The sequence below is a fragment of the Melopsittacus undulatus genome, chromosome 1, assembly GCF_012275295.1.
Source record: "Melopsittacus undulatus isolate bMelUnd1 chromosome 1, bMelUnd1.mat.Z, whole genome shotgun sequence".
In the NCBI taxonomy this organism is placed as follows: Eukaryota; Metazoa; Chordata; class Aves; order Psittaciformes; family Psittaculidae; genus Melopsittacus; species Melopsittacus undulatus.
In genome coordinates this window covers 123,630,011-123,655,695 of record NC_047527.1, presented here as the reverse complement: position 1 = coordinate 123,655,695, position 25,685 = coordinate 123,630,011, and the positions used below count along the sequence as shown (strand labels likewise).

Genomic DNA, 25,685 nt, shown 5'->3' with positions numbered 1-25,685 from the left:
GCACGCAGCAGGAATGTGCTGTTCTTAGAAAGAACGTGCTGTTCTGAGCAGCCTTCATCCACCTCTGAATTTTAACAGCCCGGATCCTTCACATCCTTGATGTAAATGTCTGCCCAATCTGCAGTTTGACAACCAACCTTACGCACAGCCTGTACTGATACCTATAAATCCAGCATTTACTGGCTTGACACACTGATAAAGTATCACATAATTTATTCCAACCTTATAATCAGAAGGTCAGAATTACAGTAAATGGAATCCTTTCTATCCTCTGTTTTAAAAGGTCTAATTATTTTATTATTCAATGTATGTACACACAGATAAGTAATAATTCTTGTGAGTACTATCCTGCATAATACAGCCAGTTAATGCTCAGGGATAATAGCACAGAGAAAGCTCATTATACCAATTTGTGCAAAACTAACAGAATTATTTTTTTTGTCTGAACAAACTTGGTCTGGTTTGATAATAGCAAGTTTCAATCTCTTCTTTATTTGCTGAAAGATTAAACTATGTGCAGCCAGGGTAGCAGTTATTACTTTATTGACGAATCACCATGTGCTTTTATATGGGATACAAAGTAGAATTAGCCATCCGAAGGATTTAAAAACAAATTCATGTTATGCTACACTAATATAGGGATGATCCTGAAATTATTGCACATCTGCTTATAAACAGCCTTCTTACAGGAAGTGTCACGTATGAGTTGGTGCTGCTAATGGCTGCTAACGGCTGAGAAAACTCTGATGAGAGTGGAGGAAATGGTGACGTTTCCCAATACCTCAGAACCACACAAATTCAAAGTGCTGAAAAGCAGCTACAGGGCCCAAGGAGAGACTGTGCCAGCAGCAGACACGTGTTTCTGAAGAATACCCATGTCTGTCTGTCTGCTCAAAGGCATGATGCTTCTGTCTCACATTTAGCCACCACCTTCTCCCCATTAATTGTGCTTGGGAGGAGCCCTGAATCCTCCCCCATTGCCATCATCGCTTTCCTCATGTGAGTTGTTCATCACTCTAAATGTGTGAGATGGTAATCACTGTTAATTATGACTAATTACTAAGGCAATTGTTACTTCCTTAATACAGCTTGATTCAGAAAGGGAGTTTGTAATGGGATTCCGACTGGAAGCAAAAGCTGCTGTTGATGCTCAGTCAGACACTGCTGGCCAACTGGAAAGCATTCAGGAGGCTCACTGCTTCCAACCCAGCAAGTGCTCATTCGGTCACTGCTGTACCATCACCAATGCCCCTCGGGCATGCGGGCAGGTGTGGGAGCAGGCAGGGCACCACACCAGAGCTCCTGGGTGGAGACACCCACTGCCTGCCCTTGCTGCAGCAGTCCCCTCCCTGGGCTGGCAGGGGTCCTCACAACACCAAAGCCATGCTCCATTGAGGAGCAGAGTGCCGGGAGGAATCAGGCTCTGTAGTCACCTCATGCACATGTCCTATAGCAGAAGAGCCCTGTCAATGTTACCAACAGACCACCACCTCCATCCCACATCATGCGCTGCACTGCCGGTACACAGAGCTTCCTGCTGAACTCCCAAAACCAAACCTCACCAGCCAGCCCCTTGCCTAAAAACGCCACTGACAGATCCCTACAGACAGATGGGCTCACCCGTGCCCTCCAGATGATGGCTTGCTTCTAACCTGGATGGTTCTATCAGAGACCAGCTAAACTTGGCTATTTGAGGTTTTGTATTGCAAGTGCCTGATTTATTTTCAGTTTGCATAAAAATATTTCAGAAAAATTCCAAACCCAGGAAATCTGCATGTGGGAAGAGCTTGGTCTCCTTCTGATTAAGCACTAAGGAGCACAAACAACCATGGTTCCTGAGGGCAGGTTTGAGGATCATCAGCCACAGCATCCCTGGCAAGGTCCCCTAGGACGTCTCCTTGGAAGGGAGGCAGACCATCTCATAAACTGACATGGGGTAGCTGGGGCTGCAGCCAGCAATTCCCACAAAGTCAGCTCTGCCCTAGAGCTCTATCCTGGTAGCAGGGCATGGCCAGACTAAGCAGCAATGAGGAGACTGACCCCCTGCCACCTTCTTTTCTTGTCGGAGGGGGGCTGCCAAGGCAGTGCCAGGGGCTTCCAGCACCACTTACATTCAAGGAAAGCAAAGCACAGAGGAAGGACTTTAAAAATAAATCTCCATGGGAAAGGAAGAGTTTAATTTCAAACTTTTCTGTCTTGCATCCCTTAGGGTCCTGTCCTGCAGTGAGAAGAGAAAATCACTGCTACATTGAACACAATTTCATAGCTCACTTTTGCTTTTGATGAAAACCCATTTGTGGGGTTTTTTTCTGCACTAACACTTATGCATGTGCTCAGGGAGTGGGAAAGTTCCCTTTAACCCAATTAAATATTGTTCTAGACAGACATTATAGATCTTTGCAGTTTCTATCTTCCAGCAGAGGAGCCAGAGCCTGTGAATTTATTTGTCTGCAGCTTCTGGATTTGTTTCTCTGCCAGTAAGGGTGAGCGATGTTGCTCCTCAGCTGTGATCTGTCACTGCTCTGACTGGAAGTCTGGTTTGTTCTCAAGCCATGGCACAGACCCATCTCCATCACTGACACAAAAAGTAGGAGCCTGACTCCATGGGCGCAGGTGAACTTTGCCACCTTCTCCCTGTATCTGAGGTTTATTGGAGGCACAGTGCTTGCCTATATCCTTGATTCCAGCTAGCTGATGATGATGCTGGTTGCAAATCTATTTCTACAGTACTGATGGCCTCCTTTTCCATAGATTAAAAAGGGAATTTTAAACATCTGAATTGAATGAGACAGCAATAGAATTCATTAGAATACAGTACCTCTATAAATATTTCACAGAAAGATGTACTACAAGGTGTTTCTTACAGCCACTCCTGAACACTGACAAGCACAGTGCACACCAAAGGCATTGCAAGGCCTGTGGTCTGTCCGTCCCATCTTGGCAAGGGGAAGTAAATACACTCAAAACCTTACTGGGACAAGGCATGCTACCCCAAGGCTCTGTGAGTGGTCTGAATCTTCACAGCATGCAATCTGGGCAGAATGTGTGGACAGAACAGAAAAAACTCTGCAGCACAAACTGAGTCGAGTGCCCAGTCCTGGAGCTTGGGAAGCCTTCTCCTCCACGCTGAAGGAGGAAGGCTGGCCGGGGATGGCATGGGGCAGGGAGCAGTGGGTGCTGCAGACAGCAGCTGTACCAAGAACTTCTCAACACCCTCCCCCCCTCTTACGTCTGCTTATCCCCAGCCCTTACGGTGCTTGCCAGGGGTGATCTCTGTGCCTGTCTCCTCTCCCCTTGCTGAGCAGATGTGCTTCTTACGCACCAGATGTTGGGATTTGCTCTAAAATAAGTAACAGATCTGTCCACTGGCACAGGGAGTGAGAATAATTTCTTAAAAAAAAAGTAACCAACCTGTCTGGGGGCTTATTGCAAATGCTCATCAAAAAGTCCACTTTTTATTTAAAGATTTTAAGGCTGTTCTCTTTAAAACATTGGTGTTACAGGCCCTAGGCAATGTCCTGAGGCTGAAAAAATCCAGCCTGGAAACCCTTTGATCTCTTACTGCTGCCTGAGGCAAACCACCAGTAGCACAGTGGGTCCTGAGTTGATGGATGAACAGTCCACAGGAAAACAACATCTGAGCAGCCTGTCCACACCAAAGAGCCTTGAGTAACTTCCAGAAAGGCTCACTTGCAGACCAGGACAGACAGATGGTACAAAGCTTCCTTTCTAATCCCCTCTGTGGCATGTTACAAGTAAGCCAGAAACGCCACACAGACCCCTCAGAGCACGTCAGAGGCCCCTACTCACTTGGACAGAGACCTTTTGTACAGAACCCAGTGCACTGGGTCCCAAGTTTCCTGAAGCTTCAGACACTGCAGTTAAATAGCACCAAATTTAGTAACCTTAACCAGGTTTGCAAGCCTTAAGAAGGTTTGATTACATGCAAAGGGGAAGAGCAAAGGACTCTCTTTTTTCCAGGCCAATCTTTCCAGGTTTTTTCAGCTGAAAAGCAAACAGTTCTGGTAAAGAAATGCCACTTTAGGACTAGAGAAACCATAGAACAAACACAACTGGGACTGGATCTGGATTTATGCCATTTTCTGCTTCTTGCAGTTTTTCTCCTCCAAGAGAAAGGTGAAGACTAGCTGTGGGCACACCACTGAAGTGAGGAGATGCTTCAGTGATGGGTTATACAGGGAAGACGTGAACCCTTAGCAGTCTAAACCTCAGCCCACTGAGGGCAATGAGCAAATGCCTGCAGGATAACATTAGGATTTCCCACAGCGACTTTCTGTGCCATGCCTGAAGATCTCTTCCTCACCATGCAGAGAATAGAGGTGGCTGCCTTGAGCCCCCTGAAGCTGGTCATAGTGCCTGTGGACATGCCAGGAGCAGGGACCACCAGGAATGCCTCTGGCCATGGGCCCCCCGTTCCCATACAGGGATGCTCTACAGTCCCTACCAATGCAAGCACACCTTTAGGCCCTAAAGGATGCTGTAAGAGTGTGCCATTCAGTGATAACTGATTTAGAAAGAAGCCAAATGAAAGCCAAAGTGTGTGGCTTAGGTTTTAAACATGGCTATACATAATGCCTCATGTTCCCATAATATCCGTGCTACAGCAATACCCTGTTAAGCATCACAGTTCTTGGAAAATAGCAACTCAATCCCACAGGTAGCACTGATATTTCATGTTTATAGCTCTTCCCAGCTCCCATTAAGCAGGGAACAAAGGTTTGCTCTTATAAATGACTACACCATAACTAATTACATGGTGATGAGTTTATTTTAATAGAAGGGGTTATGTGGTAATGATGAGACCCAGAACTGATTATAAATCACACAAAAGGTTCAAGTGACACATGCAAAGAGCTGCACAGATGTCTCACTACATATATTATGTTCAAAAGTAAGCAATAGCATTATTCATTTTCTAGGCCTTTTTCTTTTTTTCTGGAGTACAGCCCAGGCATTTTCAGATTTCTAATGTCATAGTTACTTATAGGAACTTTTTACAGTGGTCTTCAGAACCCTTGACATCACTTTGTGCAATTATTCCTGAACTTGAAATAGCTGAGTTTTAACTCATCAAACAGTTCTTACCGTAACAAAGAGATTAATTAAGCACAGGAAGAAAAGCAAAGCTGATCACCTGGGATCCCAGACCAGAGGGTAATTTTGACTTCTTAGAATTAAACAAAACTTGACAGGAATAACCAAGAAAAGAAGCTGGGTCAAGAGGAAGTTTCTTACCTGGAAATGCGTGCCACAGGTTAGCTATCACCTGTGTCTATCACGGAAAGTCAGCAAAGCAGGCTTTGTCCTGTGAAGTCTGGGATTCACTCTCAGAAGCCCCTTTGACTCCCTGGTCACCTGTGAGCTACAAAGATTTGTTGCATCAGGGACAGCAGCTCCAGCCCATGTGAGACCTGCTCTGCCTGGATCACACTACAGAGGAAAAGCACCATGCCTCACAGCGACAGGCAAGAACAACTCACTTCAAGGTAATACCCATTTCTTGCATTTGGCATTTGAAGAAACTCTGGGGTTTGAAGGACCCCCTGCATGTCTCCCAGATCCCCCTTCCAGTTCTGTACATGTTTTCTCAGGAGCTGTTTTACTCTCCCTTCCTTTGAGATTGATTTTTACAGGGATTTTGAGATTAGAAGAATTATATTTTGGCCAATAAACTTGCTGAATATTGGTTTCAAAATAACTACTCACATCACAGGATGCCAATAACATCTATAATAGCTTTTACAGGATTGCTTCTAACTCCAAGCACCCCCTTGGCATTCAAGGTTGATATACTCTGCTTGCTTTCTTGGTACAGCTTTTAGCGAGTTTCTCCTGTGGCATCTAGTAGAAATCCCTACCACAGTTCAGAATTAGGGATCAAACTAGTAAATTCCTATAACATGTCCCCTGGCATCTCACTTCTGTTTGCTTTGATTCTGAAAGGCATTAACCAGTCTTTAAACCACTGCCAGTCAGCACAAAAGTCCATACAACCTCAGCCTGGCTGCTCTTAATGCATGAAGGCTATAGTAGATGTTTACAAATAGCCAGGAGGGCGCCTGTTGCTTTGGGAGCCAGCTGTGGCTTTGCAGAGCTAATGTGAACAAAGAAAAAGAAGATAAAATGGAGTAGCTAGTTCCACCTGATTTACTCATCCTGGCGCATCACCACTTGGTGGGCTGTTTTTTCTGGACTAACACACACACCACTAGGGAAAGCACAGGCATTCAGCTATGTCCTGAATTGTGACAACCAGAAGAGGCTGCTGACGGATCTGAATCATTAGGGATGGGGCCACATGGCCACTGCCTTTGCTTCATTGGCACAGGACTTCAGTACTCATAAACCAAAAGGGGTATTTCTCTATGATGCTCTGAAACCTGTTGACCACTGTGTTCGAGACACTTCATGCTTCCATTCAGGGTTTAAATCCTGTGACATCAAAATAGCTTTAGTATGGCAGTCACACATTTTGGCATGGATATGGTATTCTTTTTGAAGGGCAATCTATTATGCTTAAGATGGGTTATTTTCTGAAGTTTCAGAGCTGCTTTCAAAATTATGCCTAAGCAAATACTGCAATAATAATTTATTGTAGCAATGTGATCAGACACATTTCATGCTTTAATCTGAAACAGAGCAGAGTACAGACTCCACACTGATCACAAGGAACAGGTACGTGTTAGTGCTTACTACACTGCCACGAACTTCCTGCAGCAGATACTGCCACAGGTAGTGGACTAGCAAGGGAAGACCTCATCCACAGCCACTTAGAAGGTAAAATCCCAGAGTCCATATCCCAGTTGTCCAAATACATAAGTTTTAATGAAAATGTGGGGGTTTTGTTGCAGCATGTCATGCTGCTCTATGAACATCTGATCATGACTAGAGTATATGAGCTGGGGGGCTGGAGCAGTGCCTTTGGATAGGAACACTGGATGCATCAAAATGTGTCCACTATAGCCCTAGTTCCTTCTCTGCAAAAAAGACTGTCTTGACACAAATACTTTTTTTTCCCCCTCTTCCAGTTATCTTTTTCCTTTTGATACTGCATAGAGGTCACTCGCATTGCAATCTCAGGTACCAGTTTTTGTCAGTGATTCTTTTGTGTTCCTGGGTTGTTTTGGACAGGGTTTTTTTGGACTCTTTTTTTAACAAGGAGGTAGGAAACAGAACAAGTCATTGCAACATAAACTCCAGTCTCCATAGCAACAATGAAAAGTGTTTTCCTTCCTCAGCTTTACAATTCCAATCCTATAGTCTCACCTGAAGCTTGGGTGAGTGGCGAGAGGTTAAACCAGTTCCTAACTTACTTGCTTCTTGTGGAGTTTTCTTCAGCTCTGAAAGGTTCTTTTACCAGACTGAATCATTATCAAAGGTGACTTAGAATCATAGAACCACAGAACAGTTTGGGTTGGAAAAAGCCTTAAGACCATCAAGTTCCAACTCCCTGCCATGGGCAGGGACACCTCACACTAAACCATGTCACCTAAGGCTCTGTCCAGCCTGGCCTTGAGCACTGCCAGGGATGGAGCATTTACCACTTCTTTGAACAACCCATTCCAGTGCTTCACCACCGTCACAGTGAAAAACTTCCTCCTTATATCTAACCTGAACTTCCCCTGCTTAAGTTTTAACTCATTACCCCTTGTCCTATTCCTGCAGTCCCTAATAGTCTCTCACCAGTGTTCACTGATGACAACACAGTATTGTTAACCTGTACTCGAGTAGTATGGGGGATGTACTAGGAGGGAATCCCTCTGTGAGTAGGAAACATGGACAGTGATCCTCTCAATTGGGCCACAACTCCTTACTGCCTCTCTACAGCACTCAAAAAGGGAAACAATCAGCCGTCAGGCAATCACACGAAATGTTACTACAGATAAGGTTCAGCCAAATTAACCAGTGAATTTTATCACTCTCTTAGTTCTAGCAGAGCCAAATGGATTTAAGATCAACAAACACAAAGGATCTTTACGTAATGGATAAACTGAATGGGGAGAGGTCTTTTAAGAGTGGTAGGAGCTTTTCAATGTTCAGCTGTACAACAGCAATCCATTCCAACACACACAGCTTAAAACTTTGTACTCATTTCTAAAGAATCACAGCTATTTTTCATTATAGGGTGATGACTACCTTTTTTCTAAGTAATTCTTTTGCCATTTGAAATAGCACACTGCTTGTAGTTTTGAAGTAATTTTGATGGATGCTTTCCTGTGCTCATTATCCACTAAACCCTGTGTGAAATTCCTCACAAAAACTATTTTATACCTTAGAAAACTAAATGAAAGAGAAAGCATCTTTGTCATTCTACCTTTCTGTGGACAGGATGAGAAGCCCATTGTCTTTCTCAACTGTCATTAACCACACTTGCAAATCAAAGAATTTCACTAATGCATACTGTTGGTGGTTGCAATGCTTCTCTGGGGCCACCCATAAGCTCTGCTCAGGTCAGAGCATGCTTTATTATTAGCACTGGCTGCCTTAAAGCCAGAAATCTTCAGAGATGTTTCATTCCTATTGTGGAAACTTGGCTTTTGTAAGAGTTGTTTTAAACAAGAATACAAACATTGTACAAAATGAGCTACCATAGGGAATGAAAGGAAGAAGTTGTTGGATTTACTAGAAAAGGGGCTGGTGGATGTAAAGATACTTACCTTCACCTGCATTCACTGGAGGTCTCATTATAAGCTTAAGTTTTTCAAACCAAGCAGAAATTTTTCATTATGAATTAATTTGGTCTCTAGATACATGCATTAGCTAGGTACATAAATGAGTAGCCAGATGCAGAACAAGTATTCAAGCTAGCTGCACTGAACTAAAAGTTTCGTTAAATATGTTGATTAAAATAACTGCTCAAAATTGCAGTATTTGAAATAAGTTTGGAGCAACTTGGATACTGACTGGAAAGTAGGCACATGTGTACTAGCAATCAGGGAGTAGAAACAAACTGTTATCAACACCCAAACGTTGCTTTTAATATTAAAACGGAGCAGTGATGCAAATTACTGGTTACTGTACATCTGATGGAAGTGAAACAAAATACATCCTTATGCCTTAAACTCTGGAGCTGGGTTAGATTTTTACAGACTTTGAAGTTTAAAAAGCAAAAAAGCTTTTGGCATGTGTGAATGCCATTATCAGAGAAATTTTCAAGCTTCTCACATACACACCCCATCCACTTCCAACTCCGATGCTGGGGCAAGACCTCAGTACATAGCAGGCCAGAAGGCAGCTGCTATTTTCTCCAACCACACCCTTGAAGCTCCAGGAACCAGGACTTATGGCCCTCAGCTCTGCAGTCTGGATGTCATCTCTGCCCTTTGACCCTGAATGGATTAAGCTGTGGAGCATAAAGGATGTTCCTACAGCAAAAGCAACAGAGTTTGGAGCTGCCAGAAGAAGATGTAGCAAGGCAATCATAAGAGTTCCTTATACAGGAATCTTGCAGTTGTACTTTTAACAGCAATGAGCAAGTCGCAACTTAAAACCCTAGCAAAGAACCGGGAAAAGAGGTAAGGAAGAGAGAAGCAGGATGCTCCCCAAATTGCACCCTGTTAGGATCCAGGAGCACAGCTTTGGCAAGCAGCATGTTCTTATGTCAGACAGATGGAAATATGCTTACGTGTCAAGGCTGTTATCCCCCAAGAGGAAAGAAATTATATTGTCTTAAACATGCTGTGGGTAACAGACAGGGAAAGGTCCAGAAATAGAACAGAACTAATAATACAAAGCTCAGTCTGGAATACAAAATGAAAACTGTCTTTTGCACAGAAAGGGGTGGGTTTTTTAACAGATAGAAGAGCATAACTTTTTTGTCCTGATATATTACAATATGCATGCACTGTCCTGGTGAAGCCTTAATTTACTACTAATAAATGACTAATGTTTGTCATGCAGTATTACCAACAGGAAAACTTCCATGATTGAGGAGTTTACAAATTCTGGTCTATACAAAATACTGAATAATATGGGATACTGAGCTTTTGAAGAGCCTTTGAATTCTAACTACCATGAATGGTTTTTAAAAATTTCAGGTACTAACAATAATCTGAGTTTAGCTATGAGAATCTTCTTCATCAGTCAGTAGTTCCTTTGAGCTCAATTTAATAATCACGTACATCTTTTATTTAAAGCATATTTCACAATAAAGCTCAAGAAGAAAACCAACTTTCAATTGCCACAGCTGTATGTTTTTCTAATACAGCTCATTTCTTTCCATCAAAACAAAGCCACTCTAGTACCATATCTTTGTTCTTTGTCTACTTAGTCCATATCAGAAAACAAATGCTAATTGCATCTTTTCCATTAAGGCAGAGGATGATATGCAAACAAGATGTTTTGCCCTGTGAGTGCTAAATAAACAAACCTTTGTATTTCAAATATGTCAATTTATTTTTATCGAAATCTTCAAGTCTCCACCTTCCATTTGGAGAAAAAAAAATGCAATTAACATAAAATTGTTGTGATTATTCCATTTTAACATTTATTCTTGCACAGAAACCCGAAGAGCCAGACACATCTGTTTCAGACAAGTCATGGCAGCAGCAGTGCCCATTATTCCACAGAAACCACATTCAAGTTCAACCAGAAAAGGAAGTTTCAAAATGCTTCCATATGCATTAAAACAACTTTTAAAACCCTTTAGGTTTTGGGTTCTGAGTCTTTAGAAACGGTGAGTTTTTTCTGAGGTTTGGTAGCTTCGTCCATGAGTTCCTTCAGCTGCCCAATTTGTTCATCACGGAAGTCATTAAGTTTTTCTTCTGTGAGCTGGATTCCATATACAGTCTTTTCTGTCAAGTTTTGTTTGTCCTCATTAATTTGTTGCTCTATCAGTGCTGCATAGTTCTAATAAGGAAGGAATACAAAGGTCACAAAAATGACAAATGCAGGAGTCAGGTCAATGTTTTTTAATACCATTATATTGTAATAACATACTCCTGCTCAACCTTCTACAACAGTCTGTTAATCAACACCAAATAACAAAAACTACACTTTTTACAAGAAGGAAAAGTTATTAAGGTACTTCTAGTATCTATAGTCAATTTTCTTAGCTAGGTTAAAATGCATATCATATATGTACAAATTAATTCTGTCACATACTACTGAAACCAAAACTTAATTCTAGATCAAATATATTTATGTCATTGTAATTGTTAAAATACACATTTTCTATCTAGCAGAATATCATCAGGATTCACTTTGTAAACTGATACATCTGGAAAGTATTATTCTTGAAGAAATGTACTAGAAAAAGCAATATATAATTAGACAAATGGCCTAAAGCCTTTCTGCCAGCCTCTGTATTTCAGCGAACTGACAAGGTCATTTGCACCCATTCTCTGGGCTGCTCCAAATGCAGTAGGAACTCAGCAATTGTGAGACACGGGTCATTATGCCAGATCTGAAGAAATCAATTGGCAAAATTAAAAGCTAGGGGAGAATAAGCAAGGGCTTCAAGGACAGGTACCTTCATACTGTCTCTCGTTCTGTGCTGTTTTAAATATAAGTAAGTTTGTTCAGATTTACTTTCAATCCTGTTCTAACAGCAAGTGTTTGGACCATGTTTACTTAAATAACAGCATTTATGTCAGCGGATAATTAAAACTGTGAGTATGTATTATATCAATACCAGGCTGAGGACCATTATAAAAGCAAAAGTTTTGCAAGGGCAGAAATGCAAGTGGCCAGCAGGTCACACCAGTAATGTGGACACAGATGCAATATTATTTCCTCAATGCTTAGGAGCAATCTCTGACCTTTATGACTTTCCTAAATTACAACATTTGAGGGTTTGCAAGTGGTTCTGCAAATTTAATTCAGTGAGAAATGACACCACCGTGGTCAAACCCCCTCAGCGCTGATCCTGTGCGCTCCCTGGCTCCCTCTGCCTAGCACCAGCCCAGCGCTGCAGCAGCTCTCAAAGAAGTTGTGCTGAGTGAGTCTAACAAAAGCCTCTTGGTGCATGTATTCACTGGAGTCAGTGGAACTAGTCAGCCGTTCAAAAGTTAATCACATATTTAAACAGTGGGCTGGAAGGGAGCCTAAACTTTCATTTTTCTAAAGAGAAACTTAAAAACAAACTTAACATTGTGAAATTAACTTCAAAAGTTAATTTACTGGAAAAAAAAATATAGGCTTCTCTCCTACTTTAGTAAGCCATCCTTTAAAGCACCCTTAAAGTTTCAAGCACAACTCTGAATATAATGTAAGAAACTGAACTAAAAAAAAAAAACCTATACTCTGAATAACAGTGATGACCGTGTTACATGGCAACACTTTTTCTTAAAGGATTATGTATCATGAGTATTCAAAAGCACATGATTACAGCAGTGAGATACGAGATTATTTTTATCTCCTATTTTCAGCTAAAAGAAGATTCATTATTGCATACTGAATTGTTAATCCAATTACAAGCAAAGTTACTAAAGCCATGACTTCAGCTGTCTGTCTAGTAATTCTAGAGAAGTGGCTGAGAAAGGAGAATGTTATTCATGCGCATGTGATATATCTCAAAGTGACATTTACTAACATAAATATACTACATTGTTTATGGACAACATCCAGCCTCACTAAAGTCAGGAGGATTTTACCAGTCCTGCTGCAAAGCTTAAGTCATGGCTATTTAAAGAAAATAGATAAAACAAAACAGGACAAACAAATGTAAATTTTTATTAATACAGATTCTGAACTAAAATGATTCCTCATTTCTAACAGACAGATCTATTGTGGTAGAACGTTGTGTTAAAGTTACCTTATATGAAAAATAACAAGTTTCATAATACTGAGGAACCTCCCCACATCACTTCTCCCCTTTTTACATTAAATGTGCATTCAGGAATAGTGACACTACAGCTAACCCCTGCAGTAATCCTACACCTCAGTAGTATTACTCTACGGCAGAGCTGGTCCAGGGTTTAGAAGGAACTAAATGCAATTTTTTCCTGATAACTAAACAACCAAACAGTAACAAGGTAAAAAATCATAATGGGTTGAAAGTCTTCAACTTCGTGATTTACAGAATTTCTTATAAAGGCAGATAGACAAATACTGAAGCTATCAGCATATCAGTAACACTCCAACACATTACACATCAACTATTCCACCTCATTCTATCTTCAAATTTCTGCACAGAAAAACCCAGCCATTATTGATTCTGGGCTCCAAAAAAAGAAACTCTCATTATATCAAAAAACAATACTGCAGTGTGTATGTAATTCAGTAACAGTGCTGAAAGCAAGCAATGTGAAACTCCCCATGTCTTATCAAGAGACCTGACCAAATGTACAAACCCTAAGAACCCCTCCATGCAATGTCCTACCACTGTACATTCCACAACAGCAGCAAAGTCCTCCCCACTGATAATGATGAACCCCCTGGAGCAGCGTGGGGCTACTGCTGCAGGCATGAGCTATGGTATCAGGAAATAACTGAAGTCCAGGGAAAGACCTGTTATGAATTTACAAACTTTGTTGACTAGAAGATCATCCTTTCTGAAAATATCAAATTAATTCCTTATAAAGAGTCTGAAATTTTATTTTTTTTTATGTCTAACATCAAAGCATCACATTTCACAAAGCATCGGCTTTAAAGAGTACAGATCTCAGAAGTGGTGGTCCTCAACAAAGCCGCAGTGTCCACTCACACAGATGCCCTGCATCCATATGCACAGCGACTGACTGTACTGCCCCCTCCCTTGATACCAGGTGTTCTGCTTCACACTTGAATGTGCTCCCATCTGGACATGTCACCACTGGCTCTTTTTCCCCACTTATTTTCTAGCTGAACAAATGTTTTCTACATGCCAGAAAGCCTCAATAGTTGCTGTGTCACATCGATTTGTAATGTGAACAAAAATTCAAAATTGGACCCTGAAAACATGCTGGGCTTTGGTTGGCTTATGACAAAAACCAGAAAACAATTTTCTTACCTCATTTTACCAAAAGGCAGTGATACACCAAAGATAATACATTTCAGCCTCTACAAAAGCACTGGGAAAAGATCAACTATGTGGCATTACCTCATTTTCTCAGCCTATGCTGCCACAAGAGGAACAAAGAAAGTTTGGTTTAACACATTACTGTTCCCTCAGAAATTCATACTGTCGTCAGTGATTTGTAGAAAGGTATTACATAATTTGCTGCTACATAGTTCCATAATTTAAGAACCGGCTTCTACACAGAAAATGTGCCATTTTGCTAACTGCACATGGACTTTAATATGATGAACTCCAAAGTTCAGTAATAGGTTTAAAAGCATAATGGGGAGGGGGGAAGGAGGGAGAAGCCAACATTTGTTCTTTCAATAATATACCTTTGGTCACAAAATATGATATTGTTCCTCTCAGGCAGTAAGGAGGAGCAGCATGTTTGTGTATTATAGAATCATAGAATAGTTAGGGGTTTTGTTAGAACTTAATAGATACAGAATTTAGCTATTTTCTAGTGTCATCTTTCCTACTAGCAGAACTGAAACAAACGCTTGCTTAGCTTTCCCAAACAAAGAAAATTACCTTGTTTCTGCCTCTCGTTTTATTTTATGTATAACTACACTTTCCAAATATAACAAAACCTCTCTGTCACTCATGACACAATTTTCTGTAATCTGGCAGATTTTCCAAGGGCATCTTAATCGAATTACAGTTCACACTGTACAGTTCACTTACAGAACCAGGAGACACAAAATGGAAGGCAGGTAAACCCAACTCTGACACAGGCAAGCTCAGCGTACACAAGGATGGCAGAGGCACACAGGGGTTCTGCTCCCTTGCATAAATGGTCAAGTGTTTCAAGTCAGTCAGGGACAACCCCCTGCATCTTGGGTTTTTTAGGTTGGTTGGTTGTCTCTGTAAACAGCTCTTACAGCAGTGACTCTCTACCTGCACCACCTGTATACCTTCTTGGGTACCTATACAAAAAAGAAACCCAAACAAAATCCAAACCACCAGCTGAACATTAAAAGCCTTTACCCCTTGTCTATGACTGTCACGAGAAACAACGAGGATTAGGATTAGAATCAAATCCAATTCAAGAAAACCTTTCCTGACCATTTACCATCAAAAGACAGCTGATTTATCCAGTATTCAATCCCAGCTGGCCATCCATATCACAGACACCCTCTGAATCCCACTCCTCCCAGCATCCATCCCAATCTTAAAGGAGGGTAACAGTCGGATGTGCAGACTGGCCAGGTCTCTGCAGTGCCAGCAGTATGTGCAACCACAGAGACACCTCAAAACTCTCCGTATAGCCAATGCAAAGGCAGATGCCTTACCTGAACGCTCTCATGCACTCTTTAGAGAACCTGGTTCTGCCCACAGATCACGTTGGCACCTACACCATGCAAGCCGAATCTAGCCATTAACGTCTCTTAAAATCTTATGACATGATTAAATACTTGAACCTTCAAATGATTTCTACAAAAAGCAGAGGGCATTTGCTGTAATCAATCACCACAGGGTTTTTTATTTAAATTCACTATCTGAAGCAATACTGTTTTCCTCTGCATTCACAGAATGCACAAATTCATCAAAAGGGCAAGGGAATGGGTGACATTTGAGATTTTAAAATACCAGACATTACAAAAAGGGTGTCAGCCTTGTTTTCAAAGTTAAAAAAGGATTAAACATAAGAATAAAAGCAAAACCACACAACCAAAAGCCCCATTCCCTCACTGCAGATGTATAGTCTCCTACCTGATCCAGTGCATGCTGACAGACATTTGTCTCATATGTGAATACAAAATGCTAATAGACATTTATGTTTTAATCATACGATTAAATGGGTTAACAGTCCATTTGCCCATTTTCACTGGGAAGAGTAATAATCATAATTTCTATTTCTTTGGCATCCTCCTCAACATGTACAATGCTACATTTTAGACAATTGCTAAAAAAAGATCTCTAAGATTCATTTAGATAGAAGAATTAAGGATAGAGGTCCCTGTTCCAGCAGATACCTGTACAATTAACCTTCTTGCCAGATTGCCTCTTAATAAAAGATCTAAAATTTACTATTGCTTAAGCAATTGAAATATAAAGCCAATGTATTTATCCATTCCAAAAAGACTATCTCCACGTGCAGTTAAATTAATGATAACACTGATAAACAACATTCCTAGTGCCAGATCACAAACCACTACCCTGAAACATGTTAAACAAACAGGGCACAGTCAGGCACTGAAAACTGCTATCAAGTTTAACTTTCTTTTTCTCAGGATGACACCAAAACCCCAGGCATGGCCTGACAGACCACCCTCATTGCTCTCTGGAAGTTAACTTAAAATTGCAGCATTTGAATTTTGCTGCTGCTACTAGAAGCAAAATCAAACACATGCTGCTAGGCCAGTAACATGAATAAACAGGTGTGAACGAACTGCATAGCAAGGAACAACCTGTTCTTATTATTGTGCAGGACTTCTTTACTGTAAGAGTGACAGAGCACTGGAACAGGTTGCCCAGGGAGGTTGTGGAGTCTCCTACATTGGAGATATTCAAGGCCCGCCTGGACAAGTTCCTATGTGATGTACTCTAGGTTACCCTGCTCTTGTGGGGGGGTTGGGCTAGATGATCTTTTGAGGTCCCTTCCAAACCTCAGGATTCTGTGATTCTGTGATATGTTGAATGAATTATTTAATGCATGCTCAGACAGAATTCTGCAACTGATTTACTGTTTTTTTTTTAATACTAAACTGTTTTGTTTGTTAAACTGAGTATGAGCAAACGACAAAATCTTTATAGAACTGATTTTTATATGGAAGATACACCTTATGAAATTCCAGAGCATCTTCATACATATTCTACCTGAAGCTGTAAGTAGAGTTGGAAATAAAAAAAGAAACACAGAAAATTTTCAGTAGATATTTTCATACACTCACATACATGTTAAGCCATAACAACCTACACTCAACCGTAATATCACTTAAACATTTTAAAAAATGCATGAAATAAAGTTAATGTCAAATGTGAGTTACCCAGTCTGAATAAACAGTTACCTGAAGTCACACTTCTCTAATAGGAACAACATATTATCAGACAATTTCAAACCACCTTTGTTTTTGTAAATGACACACCATGATCACTTAAAAAAATGTCAATATACTATAGAGGGCGATGAGTAAGCCTTCCCCCTGCTTTTGAAAGTATCCATCAAATGGTGTTTGAATGATAGCAGGTAATGACATATAGCTGGCATTATCAGAGTTTCTTACATAGAAAATTAAAACAGTAAATGCTAGGAAAAGGGTAACAGAATGAAGATGGGAATTTCATCCTGAGGTACCCGGCACAGCAGACAGCCTCTGGGAAATAAAGATGTCCAGCTGTCTTGACAGAAGGTGAAAAAAACAACTTTCTTTTCTGGCATTTAAATCACCTGAGCATTCATCACATGTGTGACAGCAAACTACAGGCAACTCAGCAAGAGGAACTTGCACTAACATTCAGCACTGGCTTAACACTGCTCCTGCCAAAAGCCTGATGGATGTAGGATTACTGCCCAGTGATTTTGCAAGGAAAAAAATAACTACTGACTATAGTGTGAGCACTTTCAAAGATTATTCTCTTTCTGAAAATTCTACAGGACTTTACATGTAATCCTGGGAAACACCAACATCCGAAAAATATGAGGCCAAATGCTTCATCCACAGACACTCCAGATCTGGTGCAGCAGAGAACACTTGCATCCTGAGGCAAGAGTAAGGCCTCTAGAACAGCACTGTGCTCCAGGTAAATAAAGCATTACAAACTAGTTGAACATAAATATAGGGTTAAGCTGTAAATTTAACAGGCACATTCAAGAAAAAAAATAGTTACAAGCTTACTTGTGACAGAAAATGGTTTTCCTCATGTTTTCTAGCATCTCCTTCATTACCAATGTCACAGCACAGACATGATCAAAATGTTTAATATCTACTAAGAGAGGCAGAGTAGTGCAAAGTAATACTAAGCCTTCTGATGACAAAATCAGGAAGATTTTCCCAGTGCAGACATGTTAAAGAAAACCTTTCAACAGGGTGATTTGGGCTAAGGTGTCCAATAGCTGCAAAGTCAGACCTGAGATGGTGCTGCACCAGCAAAGGCTGCAACAACAGAGGTAAAGAAAGCAAATGTTCTTCAAGTCCTGTGTTCACCACTACCTATCTTGAGGTATCCCTTCAATAAAATTCTAATCCTCTTTGCATTCACACACAAACCTCTGTCACTTAAACTACACACACTGTAAACTCAAGTTTTTTGGCTTAGTGAAGCACCAGGGCTGCTAATGGACAGGATACCAGTGGCTATGCTATAAGCTACAGATTTAATTAGATCTTCCATTGAATAATTTATCTGTATTTCATGAGAGCAATTTGATTATAAATGTTGCTGTTCTGAGAGCCATTTACCATCTCTTGAAAACTCTTAGACATAGAGAATAAGATGCTTTAAACAAAAAAAAAATCTGCTATTCTGTTACATTTCAAATTTCAGCCATCTTTGATATTTCCTGTGAATAACAGAAGGGTTCAGTTAAGCAGCAGTTAGGACGTAACATACTATATAGGTATATTTTATCAGAGGTTTGCTATGTATAAAAACCAGACTGAGTAGCTTATATGACCAGTCATAAGAACACTAAGTTGAAACTTTAAGGACATATGTAAGTAAGAATCAAAAAGGGGATCTGAGCAAGTACGTTATTTTTATTAAAGCTAAAACATTACTCACACTATTAAAAGAAAAGCCAAACCACTCTTCTCAGAAATTAAAGGAGAACACATTCATATATTTTTTAAAAAACTTCAGGTTATGTGCAAGAACAAAAATAAAATTGTTAAAGTATTTTTTCCTAATCCAACAGCAGTGCAAACTGCGCTCCTCCCAGGATGAGACTCCAGTTCTTATCCCCTGTGCATTACCACCACTTGAGCAGGGCAGTAGAAGAATTCCCAAAGGGGAAAAAACACTAAATCTGGAACAGGGCTAAATCAGAGTTGGTAACCAACAACCACTGTCCCTGCTCCTCTGCTGAGGCAGCCAGTACAGTGGCACTCCAGAAAGGCAAATAAAACCAGGAAGAGCAGAGCAGCACACACAGTTCATTTAATCACAGCTGCAAAATGCAAAAGGTACAAACTGACATGGTTTGACATAGGCCAAACTGGTTCCTCAAGTACCCTTCAACACCGAAAGTGTGGAGAACCCATCTCACTACAGGATACATCTCCTACCCCCAAAGAAAAACAATGCAAATATAATAAAAAGACTCCTTTTTTCTGGTAAGTATACACAATTTTAATTAATGACAAGCTCTAAAACCAAGTTGTGTGCAGAGCAGCTTGGATAAGCTATTTTGCATAGCTTAGTGTTCATTATTAGATGGAAAGAGCTGTAGAGGCAATTTCAAGCCAAGGGAATAGTCTAGCACTGGCAACAGGATTGTCTACATCTAAATCATCTAAATGCTACATATCTGAGTGAAGCTAGAGATGTAGGTTGTCTTTGTGCTGAGCATCAGAGAGAGAAACTTCTGTCTTAAAACAAGATGTGATGACTGGATACACTGTCCTCCAGAGATGTGGGTGTCATCATTGCAAAAGCAACTGCATCTTTCTCTGACTGGCTGTAGATGACTGGCTTCAATCAACTTCCTTCCTTTCATGTGGTAAAAGAAAAGTGTTCATTAGTTGCTTTGTTTTGTGGTTTTTTAATTACAAAAGCCAACAAAAATACCATTTCTCCTTGAATGAACCTATAATCTCTCCCCTGGAGTTTGCTTTATCTTTGTGAAATGCTGCTGAAATCAGACTCAGCAACATCCTGAAGTAAAACCCATGATGGGGGAAAAAAAAATATATAGCTCCTTTTTTTCCATAGAAAATTTTGAATTATGTCTATGCTAATTTCTGAGGATGAAAGACCATGTCACCATCTTTTAAGTATAATGCACAGAGGTAAAACAAATTTCTCCAGGACAAAGTCACTGGACCAGAATGCAAACAAGCAGAAAACTTCAAACTTTTCTAAAAGTTAATCTGAAAGGAAAAGCTATAAGAACTTTAACAATATCCTGCTTTCCCATGAGATTCAGGAAGGATGCTAGAATATGTGATTATGGACCAAATATCAGGGCAGCAATCACAGTAACACAATGATGCACATACTGTAACTATACAGAACTGTTACCGTAAGGGTTCAGGGCTTTTTATTTGCTTGTTTGCAGTTTGGGAGGAGAGAATGAGAAATTGTTCAGCTGAAATGGAGCCAGGGAATATAATTATGTAATACTTAGTAATCAGCATGGAGAATTATTATTTGATCAGGAAAGTACAAAATGGACTACTTTTTTTGAACACAATTTACTAATACTATTGAAGTGGAAGAAATTACATTTATTTAGAGGAATGCAAAAAAAGCTCAAGGACTAGCTCAGCTTTGTTTGTAGCTTAAATAACATGTTACTTTAATGTCCTTTTCCATGTAAGATTTAAGAGATCATAATTTGAGATAGAAGTGGGAAGTCTGTGGCCTGATCATCAAGGCAAACGTATATAAATGCTGTTAAGTCCAAAATGGAGCACAATAGCATTACAGTGCATCACATTACTGTCATTTGTGGAAAAACAAGCTGTGATTATATTTCTTTCTGGATGCACAATACTTACATCAGTATTGTACATCAGGGCCAAAATCTAGGTCACTAAAAGCTTTTTGCATCATCTGATAACAACCATAGTCTTTAAGATCCTCTCCACTAACATTAATAAGCTTCACCTCAGGCCTTAAATAGAAAGCTTGAGCTTGTTGTAGAGAAGAAGGAAAAAAGATTGGTGCATACTTGAAGGAAGAACAACATTTAAGAAAAAATAACATGACCAATTACATTCTGCAAAGAGAAAGCAATCTGAAATGTAGATGCAGTACAAGAAACAGAGCAGGAGAAAGAGATTGGAGGTAGAATGGAAGGGATAGTCACACAAATGTGCTTGAGTAGCTCAACAAGAGGTAGTTCTCTTCCCCTGGAAAGGTTGCATCAGTCAAAGTAGGAGCTCCATTTAAAAAAATAAAAATACAAATCTACTTTTTTATGAAAGAATAAAAAAATATATTCTTCTCTAAAGTATGTATCAGAATTGGAGAGTCTTTTAAATTGGTACTGCAGATAAAAATACTTGGAAGAAAAATACATTTAAAAAACCCCATTAGAACTTAACATAGTTAACAATTTGAGAACGAAATATGTAAAATTATTCAGCTTGGGCCTTCACCTGTAAAAATTATAATGAAATTACACTAATACCAAGCTCTACGACTGCTGTGACTGGACAAATAAGCTACAGACCAGAAAAGTATCATTTCATATTTTCATACAAATCCTAATAAATCCTCAGCAGTTTGAAAGATCATTATTTCTTGACTCAGTTTCTATTTTGCTTTGACTTTTTATGCTGTGCATGGCAGCTCCTTAGCTAACAAAAAGCTGTCCTGTGCACTTTTGTCTACTGCATTTTTTTTGCTGGCAAATATTATGCTACAATCCCACAGAATATTCAAGGTTTTATCACATGCAGTTTTATTTAAAGCAGGGCAAAGACAAAGACTGGAAGTACTAATATCAGTTTATTTTTAGGAATTTAAATTCCTCAATACAGTTATACCACTATACTTCTATTCAAATATTAAGCTAGAAAATCTGGCAAAGTGCTTCACTGTATATAACTCCCAGACAAGTATCAACAATAAGTACAGGTATTTTACCTTAAAAAAACAACATTGTTTTAGCAGCATAATCATACAACTATAATAAAAGCAGACAATGCAAACACCCCTTACAAGCTCCCATATCAATTCTTTATATAGAGGACAAGAATCTAAAATTCGCAGTTATTTCTTTCAGAAGTATTAATTCCAGATTTTCAAGGAAGACAATGATTTCACATCTAGATATGTGCAAAAGGAAAATAAAGCCTGTTTCCAAGACAACCACATTAGTTTCCAGACTACTGGATACCAAGAACATGAAAAGACTATATATCCCAGATGATGACACTTGAAAAAACTTTCCACATGTTCTTCTACTCAATTTATACCTAATGAAGCATTTAAAGTGTCCAAAGAAGACTTAGTATTATCTTTCCATTATTCACATTCCTATATGCTCATTAGAGCCAAAACCTTTAACTAATACAGGAACAAAGAAAACCTCAAGTATAAACAAAAATTAAACTGCTAACAGGCATCTTGCATTGATTTCCCTGACACCAGAAATAACCTCTCTGCTGAGGGTACACCAAATTTCTTGCTTTAATGGAACTGTAGAAGAACAATGTGATTGAATGAATTTAGTAGAAAGTCATGGGCCATATTTAATAAACAGACCAGAAGGTCATTAGTGTAAAAGTCAGACCCATCCATTAGGACAAACAGGCAGAAAGTCCCCCAGTTTTAAGTTAACATATTCTATGTTCCCTGTTCCAATGCAATACATGGGATACTAATTTAGCAAACCAAATCAGGTGAAAGAAAAGACAGACTTGGCTGATGTCCTTGGCCACTCGCACCAAGCTCCCTCTAGCAGCAGGGGAAAGAAACAAGCCCTCCCTAGATGCTTGTGGAGGAATCTAAAACAGACAAGCAAGGAGTCATTAAAGTTTCTCTACCTGCTTCTTCAACATGGCATGAACGTTTTGAGGTTTGTTCTTCATAGAGTGCTACCTAGGAGACTGGCAGTCAATAGAAGAAAGCAGCTAGACTTGTATGATTTCAAGAAGAAGAATTGCTGCCAATGGCAAACACAGGTGAATTCTTATTAAGGGTGTTATTTACCGAAGTATGATGTTCAGTCTGGTACTTTTGAAAGTCCTACTCTATAGAAATAACTCAGTGTATTTGACCACAGTCATATGGTTACCGTTCAGTCCTTCTTGCTTTTAAACAGTAGCAATACGGCTTCTCTATGAAAATGAATGCATATTGATGTAATTGACATTTTCCTTAAGACAGCTAACAAGATGCTGGTTTATATTTGCAAATTCACTATATGGAAAGAAGACCTGCAATTAACTTCATAGTACTTAATAAAAGGCAAAAACAATTAATTCACTGGTCTTTGTGCTAGATGCAGTGCAAATTTTTAAAGTTCTTATTGCTACAGCAAAAGATGCTAAACAACATTCAAGTTTTAATCCACACATTTTTACACACATAGCCGTACCTCTGTCAAATTAAGTTCATAATAAAAATTGTTTAGAAGTCTCCCATATTCTCCAAGCAATAGAACAAAGTGCAGCATTTCCTTTTTCTTTAGTTTTATCTCAAAATTACAACAAAAAGTTCTTTACTCTTTATTTTCCTAAAAATAGTGAGACAACATATACGCAGCGAGAAAGCCCTCTGATACAACAGAGCAGACAAAAAAGGGCCAGAGAAATTAAAAGTTCCCATTCTAAACATAATTCTAAAATTGTGTTGATTTTTTAGCAATTTCTTAAGGTCAAAAACTCTAAAGCCTACAAGTCTATGTATCTTACCAAGGGTTTTTAACTTGCAGATTTTCAGACAACCTGAACTACTTCAGAATTAGTGTCCTGGGTTCAGCAGTAGCAGTCAATTTTTCTCCTTCTTAGTAGCTGGTGCAGTGCTGTGTTTTGACTTTCAGGCTGGGAACGGTTGCTGATAGCAGCGATGTTTTGAGTTACTGCTCAAATGTTTGGTTTGTCCAAGGACTTTCTGAGCCTCATGCTCTGCCAGGGAGGAGGGGAGGCCGGGAGGAAGGAGAGACAGGACATCTGACCCAAGCTAGCCAAAGAGGTATTCCATACCATAGCACGTCATGCCCAGGATGTAACCGAGAGTTACCTAGAAGGGCTGGAGCTCTGGGGGGAGTTGGAGGAGGTATCGGTCAGTGCTTGGTAGGGCAGGGTGGGGTGAGTTATGGGTCGGCAGCTGGTGAGGTGTTGTATTCACTTGTTATTTCCTTTACCATTATTATTATTATTGGTAGTAGCAGTTGTGATTTGTGTTATACCTTAGCTATTAAACTGTGCTTATCTCAACCCGTGGGGGCTACATTCTTTGGATTCTCCTTCCCAGCTCTCCGGGAGTTGGGGGAGTAAGGGGGGGAGTGAGTGAACGAGCTGTGCAGCTTAAACCACGACAATCAGCCACAGAAGTTAACTGAAGAAAACAAATGTGTCATCAGTATCTTTGAGAGTTGCTATAAAGGAGCACACAGCTCTACTGATTACATCAGAGCCCCAAAATCTGAAAAAGCCAAAAACTCCTATAATCACCTGCAAGTTGCTGTCTCTTTATCCCTTTATCCAATGGCTCTGGCATTTAAGGGGATTTTGATAGTGTCTCTCCCAACACAGCCAGCAGGGCTGGGCTTACAAAAGACTGGAGGGATTAAGTACAAAAGGAAAAAGGAAATCTAACTGATCTTCGGAGCAATTTTCAAAATTCAGTAAAGTAGTGTAGAGACACCTAATTTGAAAGAACTTCTGGAAAACTCCATAAAATATTCTGAACTGTTCTTTGGGAGATAAAGCACATACCTAATTCAAGCCTGAACACGTTCTTCTGTGTTCTCTATACAACAAATACTTCAAAATTAACTCACCTACATCTTGTTCCACTCCTTTTTTTTTTCTCTCTGATGTTGCAGGAGGTTTTCCAGCTATTAAGGGGGTCTTGCTTTGAATTAGAAAATGACAGGGAAAACAGGGTATGGCAGTAATAAGGGATGGAAATCAAGTAAGTCGGGAAGCTTAGAGTTCTACATAATTCCTTCTGAAATGAACACTCAATTAACAGAAACTTAAGCTTTTGCAACAAAAATCCAGACTGTCTACGTATTCCTAGAAATTCTCACCCACCTAGCATCTCTCCTTTGCGCAAGCACAAGCTGCCTGGCCCCAAGCAAAAATGCATGTTTAACTGGAACAACAGTTAATTTACCTCCATGATTTAACGGAAAGCATCACAAAAAAAAAAAATAACATGAAAACACCAGAGCCAGGAAAATATCAAGGCAACCTTCCAGAAACAGAAATGCATCACATCAGGATTAGTCAAGCTGGCTCAACTCTGTGCTCTGGCTGTCAGTATCCCAGGTGCTTTCACAGCTGAGTACTGCAATCTTCAGCTACAGGTAAAGCATTAACAATTAGTGCAGAAGCAGCCTGCCTGTAGAAAAGGTATCAAATGGCAGGTGTAGTATATTGGTTCTACTTGTGTATCACCCCCGATATAAACTACCTCTGCTCTAAGCGGTACCATTTAATCATTTTGGTATGATACATCTGCATCCGCTCAGATGCTCTCTCCACACTAATGCAATGATACTTTTATCATTAGTGTCAAACTCCTGCACTGTTTGTTTATACTGTACTAAGAAACAAGTCCTTTCTCTTCTGACAAACAGCTTTCAAACTGATTATATATAGTAAGCTCCAGAAAAATCTCGGCTTGCCATACATTGATGACATGAGTAAATAGGTTGCCTCAAGGTTTCTGCCAGTCAGAAAAAAACTACAACCATTCAAGAGGCTTCATTTGTGTTTCGAGACTTTTCAACATTAAGGAATTATCTCAGTTTACATTTGCATGGCTTTAGAATTACTCTGGGCTAGTTTAAAGCAAAGCAATGCTATGCTATGAGAACAATAAAAACTTGAACTATTTT

At 39.8% G+C, this 25,685-nt stretch overlaps 1 protein-coding gene across 1 annotated transcript in view; it reads right to left on the bottom strand.

Moving 5' to 3' along the window:
• Positions 1 to 10,406: 10,406 nt before the first annotated feature.
• Positions 10,407 to 25,685, bottom strand: part of SDHAF3 (succinate dehydrogenase complex assembly factor 3) — a 35,969-nt gene continuing 20,690 nt past the window's right edge. Inside the window, exon 2 of the mRNA XM_005152903.3 lies at positions 10,407 to 10,869. Within this exon, the coding sequence (XP_005152960.2) occupies positions 10,666 to 10,869 (204 nt within the window). The 3' untranslated portion in view covers positions 10,407 to 10,665. The remainder of the gene's footprint in view (positions 10,870 to 25,685) is intronic.